At 44.1% G+C, this 20,014-nt stretch overlaps 1 protein-coding gene across 15 annotated transcripts in view; it reads left to right on the forward strand.

Annotated features, from left to right (window-relative positions):
• The window catches only part of LOC133621762 (sorbin and SH3 domain-containing protein 2-like), a 173,278-nt gene that overhangs the window by 134,798 nt on the left and 18,466 nt on the right, over positions 1-20,014 (forward strand). For 12 of the 15 annotated variants that reach the window (XM_061984100.1, XM_061984102.1, XM_061984099.1 and 9 more), the window contains 9 exons: positions 2,300-2,356; positions 4,570-4,619; positions 8,736-8,914; positions 9,137-10,891; positions 12,945-13,024; positions 16,535-16,632; positions 16,905-17,019; positions 17,082-17,213; positions 19,821-20,009. In XM_061984100.1, coding sequence (XP_061840084.1) covers positions 2,300-2,356; positions 4,570-4,619; positions 8,736-8,914; positions 9,137-10,891; positions 12,945-13,024; positions 16,535-16,632; positions 16,905-17,019; positions 17,082-17,213; positions 19,821-20,009 — 2,655 coding nt within the window. The remainder of the gene's footprint in view (positions 1-2,299; positions 2,357-4,569; positions 4,620-8,735; positions 8,915-9,136; positions 10,892-12,944; positions 13,025-16,534; positions 16,633-16,904; positions 17,020-17,081; positions 17,214-19,820; positions 20,010-20,014) is intronic. The other 3 variants (XM_061984105.1, XM_061984111.1, XM_061984104.1) reach the window with 2 other exon arrangements.

Raw genomic sequence — 20,014 nt, forward strand, 5'->3', positions numbered from 1 at the left:
TGCCCCACCCCCGACCACGCCCCCACCCCCCACCTCCCGAAATCGGAGGTCTCAAGGTTGGCAAGTATGAAGCCAAGTGTTTTCTGAAGTGGTACTTGGTGAAAAACGTTTGAGAACAGCAGGAATAAAGGCATTAATTGGGAGTGTGTACAGTATTTATGCTTAATGTACAGGTCCATATGACATCTGATATAAGAATGTTCCAGGTGATTGAACTGTATTTGCGCATTAGGCTTTAGCGCCCTCTGCCGGATGTGGATGGTAATGCTGCTGAGAGCAGCCACACATCTTGGATCATCTTTTACTTCCAGATGTTATGGTGTGAAAGTAACACTGTTTTGAGTTATTTGCTTGCTTTGTTGTGATTGTTTTTTACGTGAGAGAATAATCCCATCGAGTGTTGAAAGGCCGGCCGGGTTATTGAGGTCATTTGGATGCACGGACCGAATAACGTCACCTGGTAGAGCGTCACTTTATCACAATAGTAATTGCACTCCCCGATAAAGCACAACACTGCAGCTTGTGCTTGACTCTTGGACCTTTTTCTGCTTTGGACAGCTTGCACTTACACTGCATGGGCACATTTGTGTGTGTGTGTGCGCGTGCGTGTGCGTGCGTGTGTGTGTGTGTGTGTGTGTGTGTGTGTGTGTGTGTGTGTGTGTGTGTGTGTGTGTGTGTGTGTGTGTGTGTGTGTGTGTGTGTGTGTGTGTGCATGCACTGGACACTTCATTGGGTATACCTGCTGAATATGAGATCCACTTCACAGTTATATTAAAGTTAGTTCTATGAAATTGTTGCCTTTACGCCTGGACAAGTATTAATGTAGCCTTTTACAGGAAACAGCCATATTGGACAATTTCTATTAAATTGTACCCCACGCACTTCATTATAAGACGACCAATAAGAACCATGTGATGTCTCTCAACCAATTAGCAGTGTTTATACTGTTGAGGAAAAGTTATGATTAGATTTGGCAAAGGAAATATATGATTAAGAAGATAAAAGGATTAAAAATAAATGGGAGAACGGTTTTGTTATGTACTAAAATAATTATGTGCAGTAATTGAAAAAATAATACATTTGTAAAATACCAAATATTTAATAAATAATATTTTTTGTTTGACAAAAGAAAGTTACCTACAGTTACATTTAAATTGTCCATTTTTTTCCAAATAGATCCTTATTTGAGGGGGGCGGGGAAATTAAATGGTAAAATAAAATAAAAAAATCCTAATTCTTTACGGATTGTTTGAGAAAAGTAAATGATTTGCAATGACATGATATCATAAGATGATGTCATTTATGATAAAGAAATAAGGATTAAAAAGATGTAGTAGCTAGGTTGTGTTATGTACTAAAACAATTATTTACTGTAAAATGTTGATTTTCCAAGTTATTTAATTTGATTAAAACAAAAATGCAAAATACAAACAAATCATTAAGTATTTAAAACAAAACAATTAAAAGATAGAACACTTACCTACAGTTACATAAAACAATTCCATATATCTGTTTATTAAAATTCATTTAAAAAAATTACTATTTTAGGTTTTTTTGCAATAGTTACATTTATTAATTTTTTACCTTTTTTGGATCTAATTCAAATGTTAAAATTAATTAATTTCCAATCAAAAAACTATTTTTATTTTATTTTATATGGGTTGTTTAAGAAAAAAAATTGCAATGGTTAAATCTATAATTTTTTAGTTTTTTTAAATCTAAAATTGTTTATATTCTAACACTAAAAAATACTTCCTATGATTACATTTTAATTATCTAATTAACTATTAACTATTTCAATATATATATATATATATATAAATTATTCTGCTGGTTGTGTTTGACCACAGTGGATCATAATGGGAGATGTTTCTCATTTTTTCAACTTTATTAAACGCCATGAGGCGCCTTTCTGACAGCTTCACTTCAATATTAGTATGGTTATAGTAATAAAGGTGCGTTGTGTTCAGATTGTGTATCGAATGAAGTGTGCAGTGTTTGTCTTCTTTTACAACATCACTTTTGAAGTCAAGATGTGCAGGTGTTTATTAGATATAGCGTTGTTTATGTTTATGGATGGCGTGTATGTTGACATGTACGTTATGTATTGTACAACAATATTGGTGTCGTGCTCCAGTTGTCTAACGGGTGTCCACTCTCTCCACATGTGTTTTTTTTTTTCCTCCCCCGCTCCTCATGATGTCACCGCTGCTTCTCCTCCTTCACCTCATCTTCACCTTGCTCCTCTTCCTCCTGCTCCTCTTCCTCCTGCTCCCCACGCTCACTGCTGCCACTCAAGCCTCCTAAAAAACGACTGGATTATAATCCAGACATCTCGGCTCGCCAGCGCATTGAGGTAAACCCACTCCCACCATGAGAAGCCATATTTGATTCAAGCAGTTTTGTTTGTAAGCAATTATTTTGGGGGGTTACAAATCTAATGGTTTTGTTTGCAAATATATGTATTGTTTATTTATTATTTTTTGTAACAAATCCATTATTTTTGTTTGTAAATCTGTTTTTTGTTACAAATCCATTATTTTATTTGCAATATTTTATTGGGTTAAATAACACATCTATTATTTTTGTTTGTAAATTTGTTGGGTGTTATAAATCCATATTTTAATTTTTGGGGAAATATTTTTTCTTGCAAATATATATTTTTTGGGTCGCAAATGTTGTTTTTGTTATTTGGGGGGTGGGGTATAAATTGTCTTTTTGGTTGCAAATCTTTTATTTGTTTGCAAATATTTTTTGGGCTGCAATTCTTGTTTGGTTGCATAAAACATTTCTCTCCATAGTGTTGTACCACTAAAAAGTGCAGTTACACAACTTTGCATCTCTCAAACTACTTCCTGAACCTCTTCATTTGAGGGAATTGACTTTTGAGACAGTGCCCTCTGCTGGATTCATTCATGGTGTCACTTGCAGATATTGCCATCAAACCACTTTTTTTTTTCATTTTTAGTTATATTATAATAATAAAAATAATAATAATGGGATTTTAAAAAATAATAACTATCGTGTTTGGCGGACTAAAAGGCGCACTTAAAATCATTTTTTTCCCTCAAAGCTTGACAGTGCGCCTTATAACCCGGTGCGCTTAATGTAAGAAGTAAGTTTGGTTGAGCTTACCCACCTCGAAGCAATTTTATTTGGTACATGGTGTAATGAAAAGTGTGACCAGTCAAACATAAGAGATATGTGTAGGCTGCACCGTTTGATGTGCTTCAACATACGAGTATTATTATGGTGTGTGTATAAGGTAAGACATATTACCGGTATCTGGCGTTTTATTTCGCAATATAATGCAAAAGCAACTTTTCTTACCTTCTGGTACCTGCTGATCTGTATTTGGGATCTGCAAATTGCGCGCCTCCGCCTTTGTAGTCGATAAGCTTCTTCTTTTTCTCTATCTTCTTGTTATGGGACATCCATCCTCCGCTGTTGATATTTCTAATATAAAGTAGTGTAAAGTTCTTGCTTATATCTGTCAGTAAACTCGCCATGAAAGCGCTAAAACATACCGGTGTAGTGAGTTTACATTATCCACCCAAGGAACTTTGGCTATTAGAGAGTTCCGGTCGGACGGTTTTTCATGGGACACATTTCCGGCCTTGTTGTTGATGCTGCTCCGTTATTGATTTAAGTAAAGTCTGAATGTCATGAAGACAGTTAGCTCCATCTTTTGACACTTCTTCCGCTCCTGTCCTTGCACGCTACACCGCTACAACAAAGATGATGGGGCGAAGACGCTACCGAAGGTGAGCCACGTAAAATAAGACCGGCCACAAAACGGCGCATACGGAAGCGACTTTCAGAAAGCAGCTTGAAGATGATCTGTAAAACATAATCTATGCAACATTTTGACCAAAGAACCACCATTAAATGTTATGTAGACCACAAGGAAGTGTTTTACATCTAGAAAAAAATAATAATAATATGACTCCTTTAATGCACCCTATAATCCGGTGCACCTTATACACTATATGAAAAAAGATAAAAGAAATAGACCATTCATCGGCGGTGCGCCTTATAATTCGGTGCGCCCCATGGTACGGAAAATAAGGTAATTGGGGAAAAAATATAAATATAAAAAAATATATATATAAAAATAGAAAACAATAAGTAAATACAAAATGATACTTAAAAAAGACTTTCTGGTTAAGTTAGCATTAATCAAAGAAATGTGTGAATATGTTTTGTTTAATGTATTTTATTAGTTGTGTTGAGTTTGTTTTGATGTCATCTATGAATCCATTCCAGTGGCCCAGGCCATGTTTGTCAGCTAACATTTGCCCCAGCAGCTGAGCTCCTCTGCTCATTCACCTTTGCCTCCATTCTCCCAAGCAGCCCCAGAGAGCGAGAGCAGGATTTGTTTTTAGGACCTCGTCCTGCTCAGGTGCGCCACGTGGAACCATCCCTCGCGTCACATGCGGGAGGGGAGCATTTTAAACGTGGCACAGCGAGAGGCGCATGCAGCCGGGCTGCGACGTGACGCCGACCGCCGCTCCCTCTCCTCCTCCCTTTTGTTCACTTCTCTTCTTTTTGTCTTCCGCTGTCTTCCAGGCGTCGCTGCTCCTCGCCCCCGCCGACAAGCCCCCCGAGAGACCTGCGAGGTAACCCCTCTTGTTTCTTTTATTTTGCATCCCTCGCCCCTCCCCCACAGTGTCAACATCACTGGTCCACGCTGTGATGGAGCGCAGCTTCCTACTCTCTGCTGTTTGCCTTGTTTTTGCTCTGCTTTTTCCTCATTTTCACTCATTATTTAGGTTAGTGTCGGCCTTTATTGGCTTGTACATCTCCCTTTCTGACTCACTGAGCCGGAATAAATGAAAACATTGATTGTACCCTTCACCTCTTATCCTTGCCTCAGCAAACTCCCCCTCCTCCTTCCACCCTTCTCTTGTCCTTCTTCCATTCACCGCCGCCCCGCTTATTCACTGCCACTTTCCTTGGTGTGCAGAAATAGCACGTGAAGAATAGGCCGACACTGCGTCCTCAATTGGAAGCTTATGGTGATTTCTTCAATAAGTACAAAAAAGATCATGCTCATTTGTCGTTGCAATGTAAGAATATTAACATTTAATAATAGCTGTATTATATCTCCTACAAAGGAGCAATTAAAATCTACACAAACAGCACAATCTAAACATGAACATGCCTTTTGGATAAGAAATATTGTATGGAAAAACAATCTAATGTACCGTATTTTTCAGAGTATAAGTCGCTCCGGAGTATAAGTCGCACCGGCCGAAAATGCATAATAAAGAAGGAAAAAAACATATATAAGTTGCATTTTTGGGGGAAATTTATTTGATAAAATCCAACACCAAGAATAGATATTTGAAAGGCAATTTAAAATAAATAAAGAATAGTGAACAGGCTGAATAAGTGTACGTTATATGAGGCATAAATAACCAACTGAGAACGTGCCTGGTATGTTAACGTAACATATTATGGTAAGAGTCATTCAAATAACTATAACATATAGAACATGCTATACGTTTACCAAACAATCTGTCACTCCTAATCGCTAAATTCCATGAAATCTTATACGTCTAGTCTCTTACGTGAATGAGCTAAATAATATTATTTGATATTTTACGGTAATATGTTAATAATTTCACACATAAATTGCTCCCGAGTATAAGTCGCACCCCCGGCCAAATTAGGAAAAAAACTGCGACTTATAGTCCGAAAAATACGGTATGTGAAAGTTTGACTGCTACCTTGTTTGCTTTTTAAAGTTTTGTAATCAATCAGAAATATCAAGCAGCTAAAATGCGCCAAGCATGGATAAATGTTGAGAGAGTGTTTTACATTTTTTCCCATCATGCACTCTAATGGATTTAAAATGATGTAGTTTTGACATGTTTTATGGTGTTTGGACGTTTTTCATAATTCACAATGTTCAATGAGCATGTTGTGTTATTTGTGGCCATGTGTGTTGTCTTTTTGTGTTGGTTGAATTTTTTTTGTTTTGTTTTTGTGTACCATGACTAGGAAAGGTTTTTTGGATTGTGTCATATAACTAGATGCTGTGCTTTCATTTCAAAATACTTTCAAGGGTCATTGATCTGACTTACTCACATTGTCCACAAGTTGGCAGCAACTATGTAGCATTCGGAGACCGCCTGGTATCCATCCATCCATCCATCTTCTTCCGCTTATCCGAGGTCGGGTCGCGGGGGCAGCAGCCTAAGCAGGGAAGCCCAGACTTCCCTCTCCCCAGCCACTTCGTCCAGCTCCTCCCGGGGGATCCTGAGGCGTTCCCAGGCCAGCCGGGAGACATAGTCTTCCCAACGTGTCCTGGGTCTTCCCCGTGGCCTCCTACCGGTCGGACGTGCCCTAAACACCTCCCGAGGGAGGCGATCGGGTGGCATCCTGACCAGATGCCCGAACCACCTCATCTGGCTCCTCTCGATGTGGAGGAGCAGCGGCTTTACTTTGAGCGCCCCCTGGATGACAGAGCTTCTCACCCTATCTCTAAGGGAGAGCCCTGCCACCCGGCGGAGGAAACTCATTTCGGCCGCTTGTACCCGTGATCTTGTCCTTTCAGTCATAACCCAAAGCTCATGACCATAGGTGAGGATGGGAACGTAGATCTACCGGTAAATTGAGAGCTTTGCCTTCCGGCTCAGCTCCTTCTTCACCACAACGGATCGATACAGCGTCCGCATTACTGAAGATGCCGCACCGATCCGCCTATCGATCTCACGATACACTCTTCCCTCACTCGTGAACAAGACTCCGAGGTATATAAGACTGCTTTGAAAGCAAAGCAAACATCAATTTGCAATACTTCCTGAGTCAACTTGGACCTGGGCTCGAATCCGGTGTAATTGCCTTACAAGACCAGCACTAACGCAGCATGCCACAAGGGACAATGAGCATTTTAGCTACTGCTATCCTGCGTAATTAATAAAATAAATATTAATATACCAGGAGGTTGCCTACAGCCACAGCTGGCAATTCCAAAGTGTTTTGACCCATGCTAATTTGAGACCCTGCTGGTTATTAACATTTGTAGGCCACACACCTGACAACTTTAATAGATTCTGTTGAACAGAGATGTTAATTTGGGCCTTTAGGAAACATTGATGAATATGTTAGGTTCGCTCTTTGTAGCGATACTTGTGACCCCAAAATGCAGGAGCCAGCAGGCAGCGTGCAGGTGAAGAGTATTTCATGTCAAAAGGACAAAACAAATATGGAGTGCGGCGAATTGTACAGAAAAGCACAGGGAAAACCTGTGCATGAAAAAATAGAGCCTCGGGGAGCGCTCACAACAATGAGTGAAGCAAAACAAGAATCTCAAATTACTCCTGAGCGTGTTCGTGACGCCAACAGTGATCCCACAACCAACTAACCCGTGACTCTGGCTTTTAAAGCCCTCTGGTAATCGTAGCAGCAGGTGAAAAACAATCATTAATCACCCACAAATGAAGAGGACAGTGCTTAGAAGCAGTGGTGAAGTTGCTGCAGGTGAACACATACCAAACAAGAAGTGGAAACAAAATAAGAACGCAAAACAGGAAGTGAACCCAGAAGCACCGGACAATCACCCAAAAAACTAAACGGGACAAAAAAGGGAATGGCCTAGCATAACAAGTCATAACAATCAATTCTTGGCCCTCTTTTCTTTGTGCTTTACCTTCTCCCCCTTGGTTCTGTTTTCAGGAAGCATGGTATTGCATTTAATTTTAATGCAGATGACTGACAGATCCACTTTCCCATGGCACAAAATAACACGGTCCAACGTCTCATTGACTGCCTGCACAACATCAAAGCCTGGCTTTCAGTTAACCTCCTGAGCCTAAATAAAAACAAAACAGAAGTTATGTTGTTCGGTCCAAGTCGCTCCCCCAACGTTGACCTCGGCACTCTGTCCCCGTATCTCAACAACTGTGTCACAAACCTAGGGGTAAAGTTCAACTCAGATTTGAAAGTTCGAAAAACAAATCAGCAGCGTCGTACAAAAAAGCTTTTATCAACTACGCCAAATAGCGAAAGTGAAACCGTTTCTGTCTTGAGAAATTAATCCACGCCTTTATTTCGACTCGTCTTGACTACTGCAGAGCCCTGTACGTAGGCATAAGCCAGGCCTCCCTCGCCCGCCTGCAGCTCGTGCAGAACTCTGCTGCTCGTCTGCTAACACAGACCCGCAGGTGTGAGCACATCACCCCTATACTAGCGTCCCTTCACTGGCTCCCTGGAGAGCTACCGAATCAACTTTAAACTCCTACTATTTGTTTTCAAATGTCTAAACAACCTCGCTCCAACATATCTCTCCGACCTCCTTCAGCCTTACTGCCCCCCGACCCCTAAGATCAGTCGATCAGCTGCTGTTGACGGTCCCTGACACAAGGCTGAAGCTTAGAGGTGACAGAGCTTTCGCCGTTGCTGCTCCCAAGCTCTGGAACGACTTACCTTTGAGTTCTAGACAGGCCTCCTCTCTTCCTGTTTTTAAATTGCTCTTAAAAACACACTCCATCCTGCTATGGCATCCCATAATGCACCTGCTGTGAACCTGTTTCTATGTTTATTTATTTATTTATTTATTTTTTAATCGTGCTCTGTTTGTGTTGTGTTGTGTTTGCTCGTTTTTCTTGGGTTATCTTTTAACCTGCCTATTGTACAGCACTTTGGCTACCCCTGTGGTCAATTTTATATGTGCTTTATAAATAAAGTTGATTTGATTTGATTTGAACAACGTATTTGTCATCTTTTAGTGCTGCCAGCGACTACAGGAAGAGAAGGAAGTCCGAGCCGACGAACTCCCAAGCAAACGCTCCGTCCTCACAGAGCCGAGTCGTGACGTCGCCCAAAACGCCAGACGCCAACAGACCCAGCAGCACCCTGAAGAAACCTGTCATTCGTTCTTCGCCATCCTCGCCCTCCAGAGCCAAAGGTAGACACACACACACACACCACACACACACACACACTGGTCTCCACCTTTGTTTTCTCTCTTGTTCCCCTCAGACTGTCATACTGGTGCTCTTTATCTGCTTCAAAGGAGTGTTTTGTGATTCCTCCTTCCTCTTTCATGCTAGCTACTACTGCTTAACACCCTTTCCTGCTTCTTCTTCTCTTCCCACCACGCTGCTCTCTTTGGGACGTCTTTAAAAAGGTGGGGCCGCATGCGTCATGTATTCAAACACTTTGACATCTCCGGGTCATTGCCAGAACTCCTCTCTGCCCCCCCTCCTCCCCTCTGATCCCGCGGGCCCGGAAGGCAGCCCCTCCTCCGGACAGTTTATCTCCTGGCAGTCGAGGCACCGGGATGCGGAGGAGGCGCTGCCTCCCGCTGGCAAGCTCAGGTCTCGCAGCTGCGACGACCTGCTGAACGACGACGGGCCGAGCAGGCGGCGCGCCTGCCGCTCGGAAAGTGCCGGGTCGTTGCTGTGCGATGGTAACAACTCGGATTCGAACGGGTCCGCCTCTGTCGGCTCAGCGCCTCGACTCCACAGGCGCCTCCCACGCGACTCTCCTGACTTTTTGAAGCTATACCGCAAGATGCATCACATCGACAGAGCCCATCTGATCCCGTCTGAGGTCATCCGCTCGGTGCGTGCACGAATCCTGGAGCTGGAGCAGCAGCCTCACCTGCATCTGCACCGCCTCTCTCCTTGGTCGCCCTCCGGCGGCAAAGAGGTGCCCCACGATACGGTGCCGAACCGCATTTCCGAATACGAGCGCCTTATCCAGAAGTCCAAATCGATGCCCAACTTGGGGGACAGCGAGATGCCGTCAGGCACTACGACTCCGGGTGGTTCGTCGTCTCGAGCTAGCAGTGGTGGCGGCGGCACCCCTAATTTCCCAAAGCGGCGTTTCTCCATAGAGTCCCTGCTGGAGGAAGACGACAACGGCAACAGACCAGTACCTCACGCCGTGGATCACTCACAAAAGCCTCGAATCCCCCCTGAGGGACAACCTCGTGTTGGCCCGGAGCCCAACCGTCTGCGCTCTTATCTGGCTCCTCCTGTCCCTCGAGCCCCGCAAGCCAACCCCGACTACTCTGACAGCGAGCAGGACGCCATCGCCTCAGACCTCAGTGACTTCATTCAGGTGGAGGGGTCCTCGTTTTGCAGCGAGAGTGACTTTGACCACTGCTCACTCACCTCCTCGGAGAGCCTGTATGGCTCCAACACGCACCACCGCCGACACCATCATCACCACCAAAGTGTTGGCCAGAACCAGGGCTACCAACATCGACACCTCATCAGCTCCTGCAAAGGCCGCTGCCCCGCCTCCTACACCCGCTTCACCACCATGCTCCGCCACGAGAGAGAGAGAGCACGCCAGGACTGCCAGAGACCTTTGCCGCAGAGTCGCGGCAGCCGCTCCCAAGTCCAAAGCCAATCCCAGCAGTCGATGTCCAAACTGGCCTTCTTGGTCAGCCCAGTGCCTTTCCACAAGAAAAAGGGCTCGCCGCCAAGCTGCAGGAGAAGCAACAGCAGCGGTGGCGGCGGAGGTCGGGGTAGCAGACCCAAGTCCAAACAGGCCATCTACGAAGCGCTAGACGCCGCCCTGAGAGACATCTACGAGCACATCCAGGCCGAGAGAGGCCACAGAGGCTCCAGGCCGCCCGACGACAGCATCCTGAGGAGAATACTTTCCGAACTGCTGCCAAGCGTACCGGAACGGAGCTCCTCGTTGCCGGGGAGAAGGGGTTGTTGGCACGAGGGGCGCTCACCTGCCACGGCGTACGCAGACGAGAGCCTGACGGGGTACGCCTCGTACAGGGGCGATCCGCCCACGCCGCAGTTGCAGTCGCCACGGATGCAGTCGCCAGTCAGTGCCTGTTACGCACGCCACCTGGACGTCACCAACTGTAACGATTACGGGGAGGAGCGCGGCAATGGGAATGGTCTCTGTTACTCAGGTGGAGATGACACATCAGCACGCCTTCTTTATGATATCATCTTTTCTTTACATCTGCATACGTTTACCTTGAATTTAATGTGGTCTTTGTCTGCTTCACCCACGTTGTCACGATTAGGAATGGGTACCAAATGTCATACGTTTTATAAATACCTACCAAATTCCATTAATGCTACAGAATACCAATTCCCGTAAAATCAAACGGTACCGATTTTCCATAACTTTGTGTCGCATGTCGCCACGTCCGGTAGCACGGCTCAAGCACTTGGCGGGCAAACCGGCGTATTCGTAGCGGACTGCCTCTAGTTAATGTTGCAATTTTCCATGCAACAAAACCAGCATGTCTGAAAGAAAGGCTCCACTTCTCAAGTTAGCTCCATGCTAAGTTACATTGAATATGCTATATACATGCTACTGATTAGCATTAGCGATTTTACATGGCGATATTAACACCTCCGAATTTGGTAATGAAAAGTTCAACAAAGATGCACGTTACAATCAAACAATTGGTGTGCAATAAATAGTGATGGGTACCGAATTGTGTACTTTTATAGGCATCGACCGAATTAAATCTGTACTATCGAGTATCGATTTACGTAAAATCAAACGGTGCAATATTTTGACATCTTTATTGAATGTGACGCCACGTCCGGTTTCAGACTAAACACCGGCTCATGTAAACAATCATCAATCAATGTTACAATTTTCAACACCAACAAAGCAAGTATGCTTGGTAGAAAACGCTCAAACTTAAAGTAGGGCTCTGCTCTCCCATAATGCGCGAGTTTGATGCCAATTCAAATTGGATTTGCCATAAACAGGCTACTATTTGACATGGCGATTTCAACACCTCCAAATTTGGTAATGAAAACTACAAATAAGATGAATGTTACAATTAAACAGCTGATGTGTAATAAGCACAATACTTGTAGTACAACCACTTTGTAGGGCGCAACATAGCATATTCAACATCCTGGAAAAAGCTACTTCCTAGTTAGACAACATACCATAGATAGCCTATGTAGTACTGCCATCTATTGTCTTGGAAGTGCAACTGCATTGCAAATGAGACTCAGATTGTTTAAGCAAACAAGATATAACAACTGGACAGCACAGTTATCATAATCAGCTCATTTTTAAATGTTACATTGAAAAATAACATTTTACTAATAAACATTTAACATTTATTAACACACACATAAAAGCACCGAAAATTGGTATTGTCGAGTACCGGTATCGATTCCCAGGTACCGTATCAGTTCAAATGTGAAGGGTACCCATCCCGAGTAAAGAGTACAATACTTACAGTACAAACACTTTGTAGGACTCAACAAAAAACAAGACTGGCACACTCAAATAATGGCAAAGACCATGGCAACACACCTAGGACAATCTACAATGAAAGCATACTTGCAAATGATGCTCATAAGATTAAGAAAGCAATATATGACAACTGGACAGCACAATTAAATTAAAGAATACATCATTATTAAACAACTTGTTTTACCACATGAGCATCACAAATTTGTACCATTGAGTACCGATACTGGTTCCAAGGTACCGGGGAATTTGTATCCATCCCTAGTCACAATACATTATTCTTCTTTTTCTACTTAATTAAGTAAAACATTTTTATTATAAATTCTGATGTGAAAAGCTAATTCCTCCTGCTATTTAAATCGAAGGCGTTCTATATTTGAGAATGTACAGTATGTTATTTAGGATGGTGCGATGCAATTCATAGTTTTCTTTGTTTGTACAATTTATTTTTTATGAAGTACCGTATGTCATTTTCTTTTCCAAAAGTTGTTGCTCTCATATGTTTCATTTTGCATTTATCGGATCCAAAGTGCGTCTTTGTGTCGTGTTGTGGAAATCACAGCGCCCTCATCCAAGTGATTTGGGAAAACAAATCATTTACTTTGTTTCCATCCCTTCCTGAGCATCATCGTCGCACGCTTCACTCTATTATTTTGAGCATGCCCCCTTGCCAATCACCGTCGTCATGGTAACGGCTGTAACTTGCATCCACTTGTCTCCTTTGCCAATCACAGACCAGGATGTCCCCAGGAGTTATTCTGCCGTGGAAGGACGACACACGCCCCAGAGTAGAAGAGCAACTCCCGACAGAGAGGTACAATCTGTTCTCGTGTAGCAATATTTTTATCATTGATACCACATTTAGTGTGTTGTTGTGTGGCGTCTATTATTGTTACAACACAGAAGAACCGTGCAGAAGAAATGCACATTGTTTAATTACAGAACAGCCAACTTGTTTATATACAACTCAAATGATCACCAGTTGCCGTTTATTCCTCAAAATTGAAGCAGGACACACAAAATAACGTTTACCTTGCAATGGGAGAGTGTCGAGCAGGTCTAACACGCCCACCTGCTGCTGAGTCAACATTTTAAAGCGCACACAGAGGTAGATATAACAAGGATTCTTCACCATTCATGATTAGGGATGGGCACCGTTCATATTTGAACCGATACCTTACCGATTCCCGGTATTTGTACGTGTTAATGAATATGATTTTTTTATAATGATAAAATATTTTAATCAATCAATGTTTATTTATATAGCCCTAAATCACAAGTGTCTCAAAGGGCTGCACAAGCCACAACGACATCCTCGGTACAGAGCCCACATAAGGGCAAGGAAAAACTCACCCCAGTGGGACGTCGATGTGAATGACTATGAGAAACCTTGGAGAGGACCGCATATGTGGGTAACCCCCCCCCCCCCCCCCCTCTAGGGGAGACCGAATGCAATGGATATCGAGTGGGTCTGACATAATATTGTGAGAGTCCTGTCCATAGTGGATCCAACATAATAGTAAGAGTCCAGTCCATAGTGGGGCCAGCAGGAGACCATCCCGAGCGGAGACGAGTCAGCAGCGCAGAGATGTCCCCAACCGATGCACAGGCGAGCGGTCCACCCCGGGTCCCGACTCTGGACAGCCAGCACTTCATCCATGGCCACCGGACCTCCACAAGGGAGAGGGGAGCAGAGGATAAAAGAAAAGAAACGGCAGATCAACTGGTCTAAAAGGGGGGGGTCTATTTAAAGGCTAGAGTATACAAATGAGTTTTAAGATGGGACTTAAATGCTTCTACTGAGGTAGCATCTCTAATTGTTACCGGGAGGGCATTCCATAGTACTGGAGCCCGAATAGAAAACGCTCTATAGCCCGCAGACTTTTTTTGGGCTCTGGGAATCACTAATAAGCCGGAATCAATCAACTTTTTTATTGCAACATTTAAAAACGTCCAGTTGTTATATCTTCTTTTCGTAAACAATTTGAGTCTCATTTGCAATGCAGTTGCACTTAAAAAACATTAGATGGCAGTAATGTATAGCATACTTGCCAACCTTGAGACCTCCAAATTCGGGAAGGAGGGGGGCTTGGTTGAGGTAGGCGGGATTGGGGGGGCGGAGTTTGGTGGTAGCGGGGGTGTATATTGTAGCGTCCCGGAAGAGTTGGTGCTGCAAGGGGTTCTGGGTATTTGTTCTGTTGTGTTTATGTTGTGTTACGGTGCGGATGTTCTCCTGAAATGTGTTTGTCATTCTTGTTTGGTGTGGGTTCACAGTGCGGCGCATATTTGTAACAGTGTTAAAGTTGTTTATACGGCCACCGTCAGTGTGACCTGTATGGCTGTTGATCAAGTATGCCTTGCATTCACTTATGTGTGTGTAAAAGCCGCATATATTATGTGGCTGGGCCGGCACGCTGACGACAGGTTGTAAAGGACGCTAAAGGCAGTGCCTTTAAGGCACGACCCCAATATTGTCGTCCGGGTGGAAATCGGGAGAAATTCGGGAGAATGGTTGCCCCGGGAGATTTTCGGGAGGGGCACTGAAATTCGTGAGTCTCCCGGGAAAATCGGGAGGGTTGGCAAGTATAGTGTATAGTTTATGGTGTGTTGACTTGTCAGTTGTGCCCTAAAAAGTGTTAATAATGTAAGTATTGTACGTATTACGCACCAGCTCTTTGATTGTAGCGTGCATCTTAGTTGTAGTTTTCATTAACACATTTGGAGGTGTTGAAATCGCTTTGTAAAATTGCTAATGCTAAAATAATAGCATGTCAATACCAAAGTCAATGTATATTAGCATCAAGCTAGCACTTTTTTTTAATTTATTTTTTTAAGTGGAGCCTTACTTTACTTGTGTTGGAGCATTTATTGAGTGAATTTCTTCGTTGGCTTTGAAAATTGCAACATTATTTACAGGTAATTTTGCTGAGTCTGCTCTCAGTGCTGCTGCAGTGTTAAAGTGCTAAGAGTCTGTAACCGGGCGGCACGTCACGAAACATGACACCGTTGGATTTTACATGAATCAGTGCCCGGTAGGACCGGCAGGATTCAGTCGGTGCCAAAAAAAGTACTGGATTCGGTACCCATCCCTACTTGTACTTTTCGAAAAACTAAGGGTACACAATAATTATGGGGCCGATTTGAGGAATTATGACATCACACAGAAAAATTAAATAACAAATAATAAAAAAATAACTCCAATAAATGAATAAAAAACGCTTAATGAGGCAAGATTCCTCATACTGTGCCCTAGGTGTGTTAGGGTGAGCAAATCAAACGCTACTTTTCTCCTACATGCTGTGCTGTAATCAAGGCAAGGCAGGTTTGTTTATAGAACACAATTCATACACAAGGCAATTCAAAGTGCTTTACAGAAAATTACAAAAAGGCAAATTTAAAAACAAAAAAAATTATAAGAATTTTGTTAAAACATAAAATGAAATCATAACAAAAATTATTATATTTCAAATGAAAGTAAAGCGTTTTGTAAATATCTTGAGGTCATTGTAAACAAACATGCCGTCGATCTTGTGGAACTTCTTCACTGTTTTACCAAATGTTCTGCAAACATTTGCAAAGAGGAAATTAAAAAAACATCACGCATCAACACATCAAACCTTGTTATCTGAAAACACCAGCGTTACTACGACAGGGTTTACTACGGAGACGCCTGCTAAAGAAGCAAGTCGTAAAGAGAGGCTCGCCGCCGGCGCTTGAAATGTGCAAATTGTTAGCCAGAGACAACCCGAGGGCTGAAGATTCAGGATTCAGGATGCTTTATTATTGTCCATTCTTTAACATGTACAAGACATAAGAACTAAAATTACATTTTCGGCACAGTCCCACTGAGAGCAGATATACGTTACAGGGAGACAAGAACAGGACCGCCAACGGATCAGCCACTTACGGCGCTCCTTAAAAAAGGTGGGAAAAAGGTGATATTGGGAAAGGGAAAAAAAAACTCATTTGCCATAACACACATAAACAAGTTACATATAATCACAACAACTCGCAATAGAGGTGGGGTGAAGCGATCTGTGATTTTATCGAAATGATTTGCGGACAAGTCTCCTGGTGCAATTAAATCTGCACCAGTAAGGTATTGATTATCCTACTCTGTCTTAAGAAGCAGGAAAGAAAATATTGTGCATTCATACTAAAAAACAAAAACTAAAAATCAAGATGTTCCCTACGGCCACAGCTGTTAATGGTTGTTGTTTGATTTTGTTCACCACACTGTCAGGCATAATGGAACAATTAAATTGTTTTTGTGCTTTTTGTTGTCTTTCTCTCTCTCTCTCTCTCCCTCTCTCTCACTTCCCAGGTTTCCCACAAACAGATGACACAACTCATTCTGTTCTCTCTCCTCCATCAGAAGCAGCCCGCCAGAGCCATTTACGATTTTAAGGCCCAGACGGCTAAGTGAGTACAGCCAACGCCGCAAAACAAGCGAGCACCGCGACAGTTTACCGAGCATGAACGCCCTAACCGACCATCGGCAACTCGCTCCATTAAATCTTATGATTGCTTTACGGCGCCGCCGACGTCCCACTTCTGCCTCGTTGCTCCGTCACCTCATGAATGGCTTACCGCTGTGCACTACTCGTACGGCGCATGCACGCCTTGCTGATGCTACTTAATACTCCCCCCCCCCCCCCCCCCTCCCCTTCATGAATAACCGGACTGTGTTGCAGGGAGCTGACGTTCAAAAAGGGCGACGCCGTGAACATCATCAGGCAGATCGACAACAACTGGTATGAAGGCGAGCACCGCGGCCGCGTGGGAATCCTCCCCATATCTTACGTGGAGGTATGTGCACACCTGCTAGAAGCGCGTGTTCTACAGCACTCATTGGTGTTCCCTTCGTGCAGAGGATGGCGTCTTCGGAGAAGCAGCAGCAGCCAAGCCGCCCTCCTCCGCCCGCGCATGTCAGAGAGATCGGCGAGGCGGTGGCTCGCTATAACTTCAACGCAGACACCAACGTGGAGCTGTCTCTCCGCAAGGTAGCTTGATTCTTGTAGCCGGGCGCTGGGTCAAAAAACGTTGGCGTTACAAAGCTGTGGCTGTAGGCAACCTCCTGATGTTCCATCCATCTTCTTCCGCTTATCCGAGGTCGGGTCGCGGGGGCAGCAGCCTAAGCAGGGAAGCCCAGACTTCCCTCTCCCCAGCCACTTCGTCCAGCTCTTCCCGGGGGATCTTGAGGCGTTCCCAGGCCAGCCGGGAGAAATAGTCTTCCCAACGTGTCCTGGGTCTTCCCCGTGGCCTCCTACCGGTCGCACGTGCCCTAAACACCTCCCGAGGGACGCGTTCGGGTGGCATCCTGACCAGATGCCCGAACCATTTCATCTGGCTCCTCTCGATGTGGAGGAGCAGCGGCTTTACTTTGAGCTCCTCCCGGATGACAGAGCCTCTCACCCTATCTCTAAGGGAGCGCCACGCCATCCGGCAGAGGAAACTCATTTCCCGTGATCTTGTCCTTTCGGTTATAACCCAAAGCTCATGACCATAGAGGAGGATGGGAACGCAAATCGACCGGTAAATTGAGAGCTTTGCCTTCCGGCTCAGCTCCTTCTTCACCACAACGGATCGATACAGCGTCCGCATTACTGAAGACGCCGCACCGATCTGCCTGTCGATCTCACGATCCACTTTTCCCTCACTCGTGAACAAGACTCCGAGGTACTTGAACTCCTCCACTCGGGGCAGGGTCCCTCCTGATGTTGTTCTTTTAAATGTAATCCACAAGATGGCAGTACCTGCTGTTACAGTATTGTAGGTCATCATCACACATCAGCTTTATCTACCTCTGCATGCACTTTTAACTCAGTCGTTTACAATACCTTCATCAGCGCTATTAATGCTGACTGAGCAGTTCTGCTGCTTCGCGCTGTTGCTGCTGTGTTGTGCAGCATACTTGTTCATTAATGGTCAAAGAGAGCTACGGATGAAGTGCTGGCTGTCCAGAGTCGGGACCCGGGGTGGACCGCTCGCCTGTGCATCGGTTGGGGACATCTCTGCGCTGCTGACCTGTCTCCGCTCGGGATGGTCTCCGGCTGGCCCCACTATGGACTGGACTCTCACTATTATGTTAGATCCACTATGGACTGATCTTTCACAATATTATACTAGACCCACTCGACGTCCATTGCATCCGGTCTCCCCTAGAGGGGGTGGGTCACCTACATCTGCGGTCCTCTCCAAGGTTTCTCATAGTCATTCACATCGACGTCCCACTGGGTTGTGAGTTTTTCCTTGCCCCTATGTGGGCTCTGAAGCGAGGATGTTGTTGTGGCTTGTGCAGCCCTTTGAGACACTTGTGATTTAGGGTTGGATAAATAAACATTGATTGATTGATTGACTACGTGCAGCCGTGTGTGAAACTGTCCGTTGCACGTCTTTCTGACAAACGCTGGCAAAACGGTGATGAGAGTTGATAAATCACATTGCAAGTGCTAAATATTTCGATTTTTGGCATCTTCTCTCATATTGTGGGCGTTTTGATGATCAGCATATATTTTGAATGAAGACAGAAAAAAAGGATTGCCTTATTCTGCTCACTTAACAGACGCAATCCACTTTGCACAGGTTTAGTAGATCAGCTTTGTGTGTGCTATCAGGTTTGCACGTGTTTTTTTACCTTAACCTTTATCTTTAGTTGTAGATGTCCGATAATGGCTTTTTTGCCGATATCCGATGTTCCGATATTGTCCAACTCTTAATTACCGAATCCGATATCAACCGATACCGATATATACAGTCGTGGAATTAACACATTATTATGCCTAATTTTGTTGTGATGCCCCGCTGGATGCATTACACAATGTAACAAGGTTTTCCAAAATAAATCAACTCAAGTGATAGAAAAAAATGCCAACATGGCACTGCCATATTTATTATTGAAGTCACAAAGTGCATTATTTTTTTTAACATGCTTTAAAACAGCAGCTTGGAATTTGGGACATGCTCTCCCTGAGAGAGCATGAGGAGGTTGAGGTGAGCGGGGTTGGGGGGGGGTTGAGATGGAGGGGATAGGGAGAGGCAGGGGGTGTATATTGTAGCGTCCCAGAAGAGTTAGTGCTGCAAGGGGTTCTGGGTATTTGTTCTGTTGTGTTTATGTTGTGTTACGGTGCAGATGTTCTCCCGAAATGTGTTTTGTCATTCTTGTTTGGTGTGGGTTCATAGTGTGGCGCATATTTGTAACAGTGTTAAAGTTGTTTATACGGCCACCCTCAGTGTGACCTGTATGGCTGTTGACCAAGTATGACTTGCATTCACTTGTGTGTGTGTGAAAAGCCATAGATATTATGTGACTGGGCCGGCACGCAAAGGCAGTGCCTTTAAGGTTTATTGGCGCTCTGTACTTCTCCCTACGTCCGTGTACACAGCTGCGTTTTAAAAAGTCATACATTTTACTTTTTGACACCGATACCGATCATTTTGAAACCGATACCGATAATTTCCGATATCACATTTTAAAGCATTTATCGGCCGATATTATCGGACATCTCTACCTTTAGTAAATCAGGCCCAATGTGTGTATAGTGCGTGCATCCTGTAATCTGGATCAGATTTAAAAATAATGTGCATGTTTTTTTGGGGGGTTTTTTTAGGGCGAAAGGATCATTGTGCTCAGGCAGGTGGACCAGAACTGGTACGAGGGCAAGATCCCGGACACAAGCAAACAGGGCATCTTCCCCGTGGCCTACGTCGACCTCATCAAGCGCTCGCCCTCCAAGAGCCCCGCCCACCACCTGGACCGCCACGGTTACAGCCGGACGCCAAGCTCCACCCCCGTCAAGGTAGG

This window comes from Nerophis lumbriciformis, linkage group LG25, assembly GCF_033978685.3.
Source record: "Nerophis lumbriciformis linkage group LG25, RoL_Nlum_v2.1, whole genome shotgun sequence".
Taxonomy (NCBI): Eukaryota; Metazoa; Chordata; class Actinopteri; order Syngnathiformes; family Syngnathidae; genus Nerophis; species Nerophis lumbriciformis.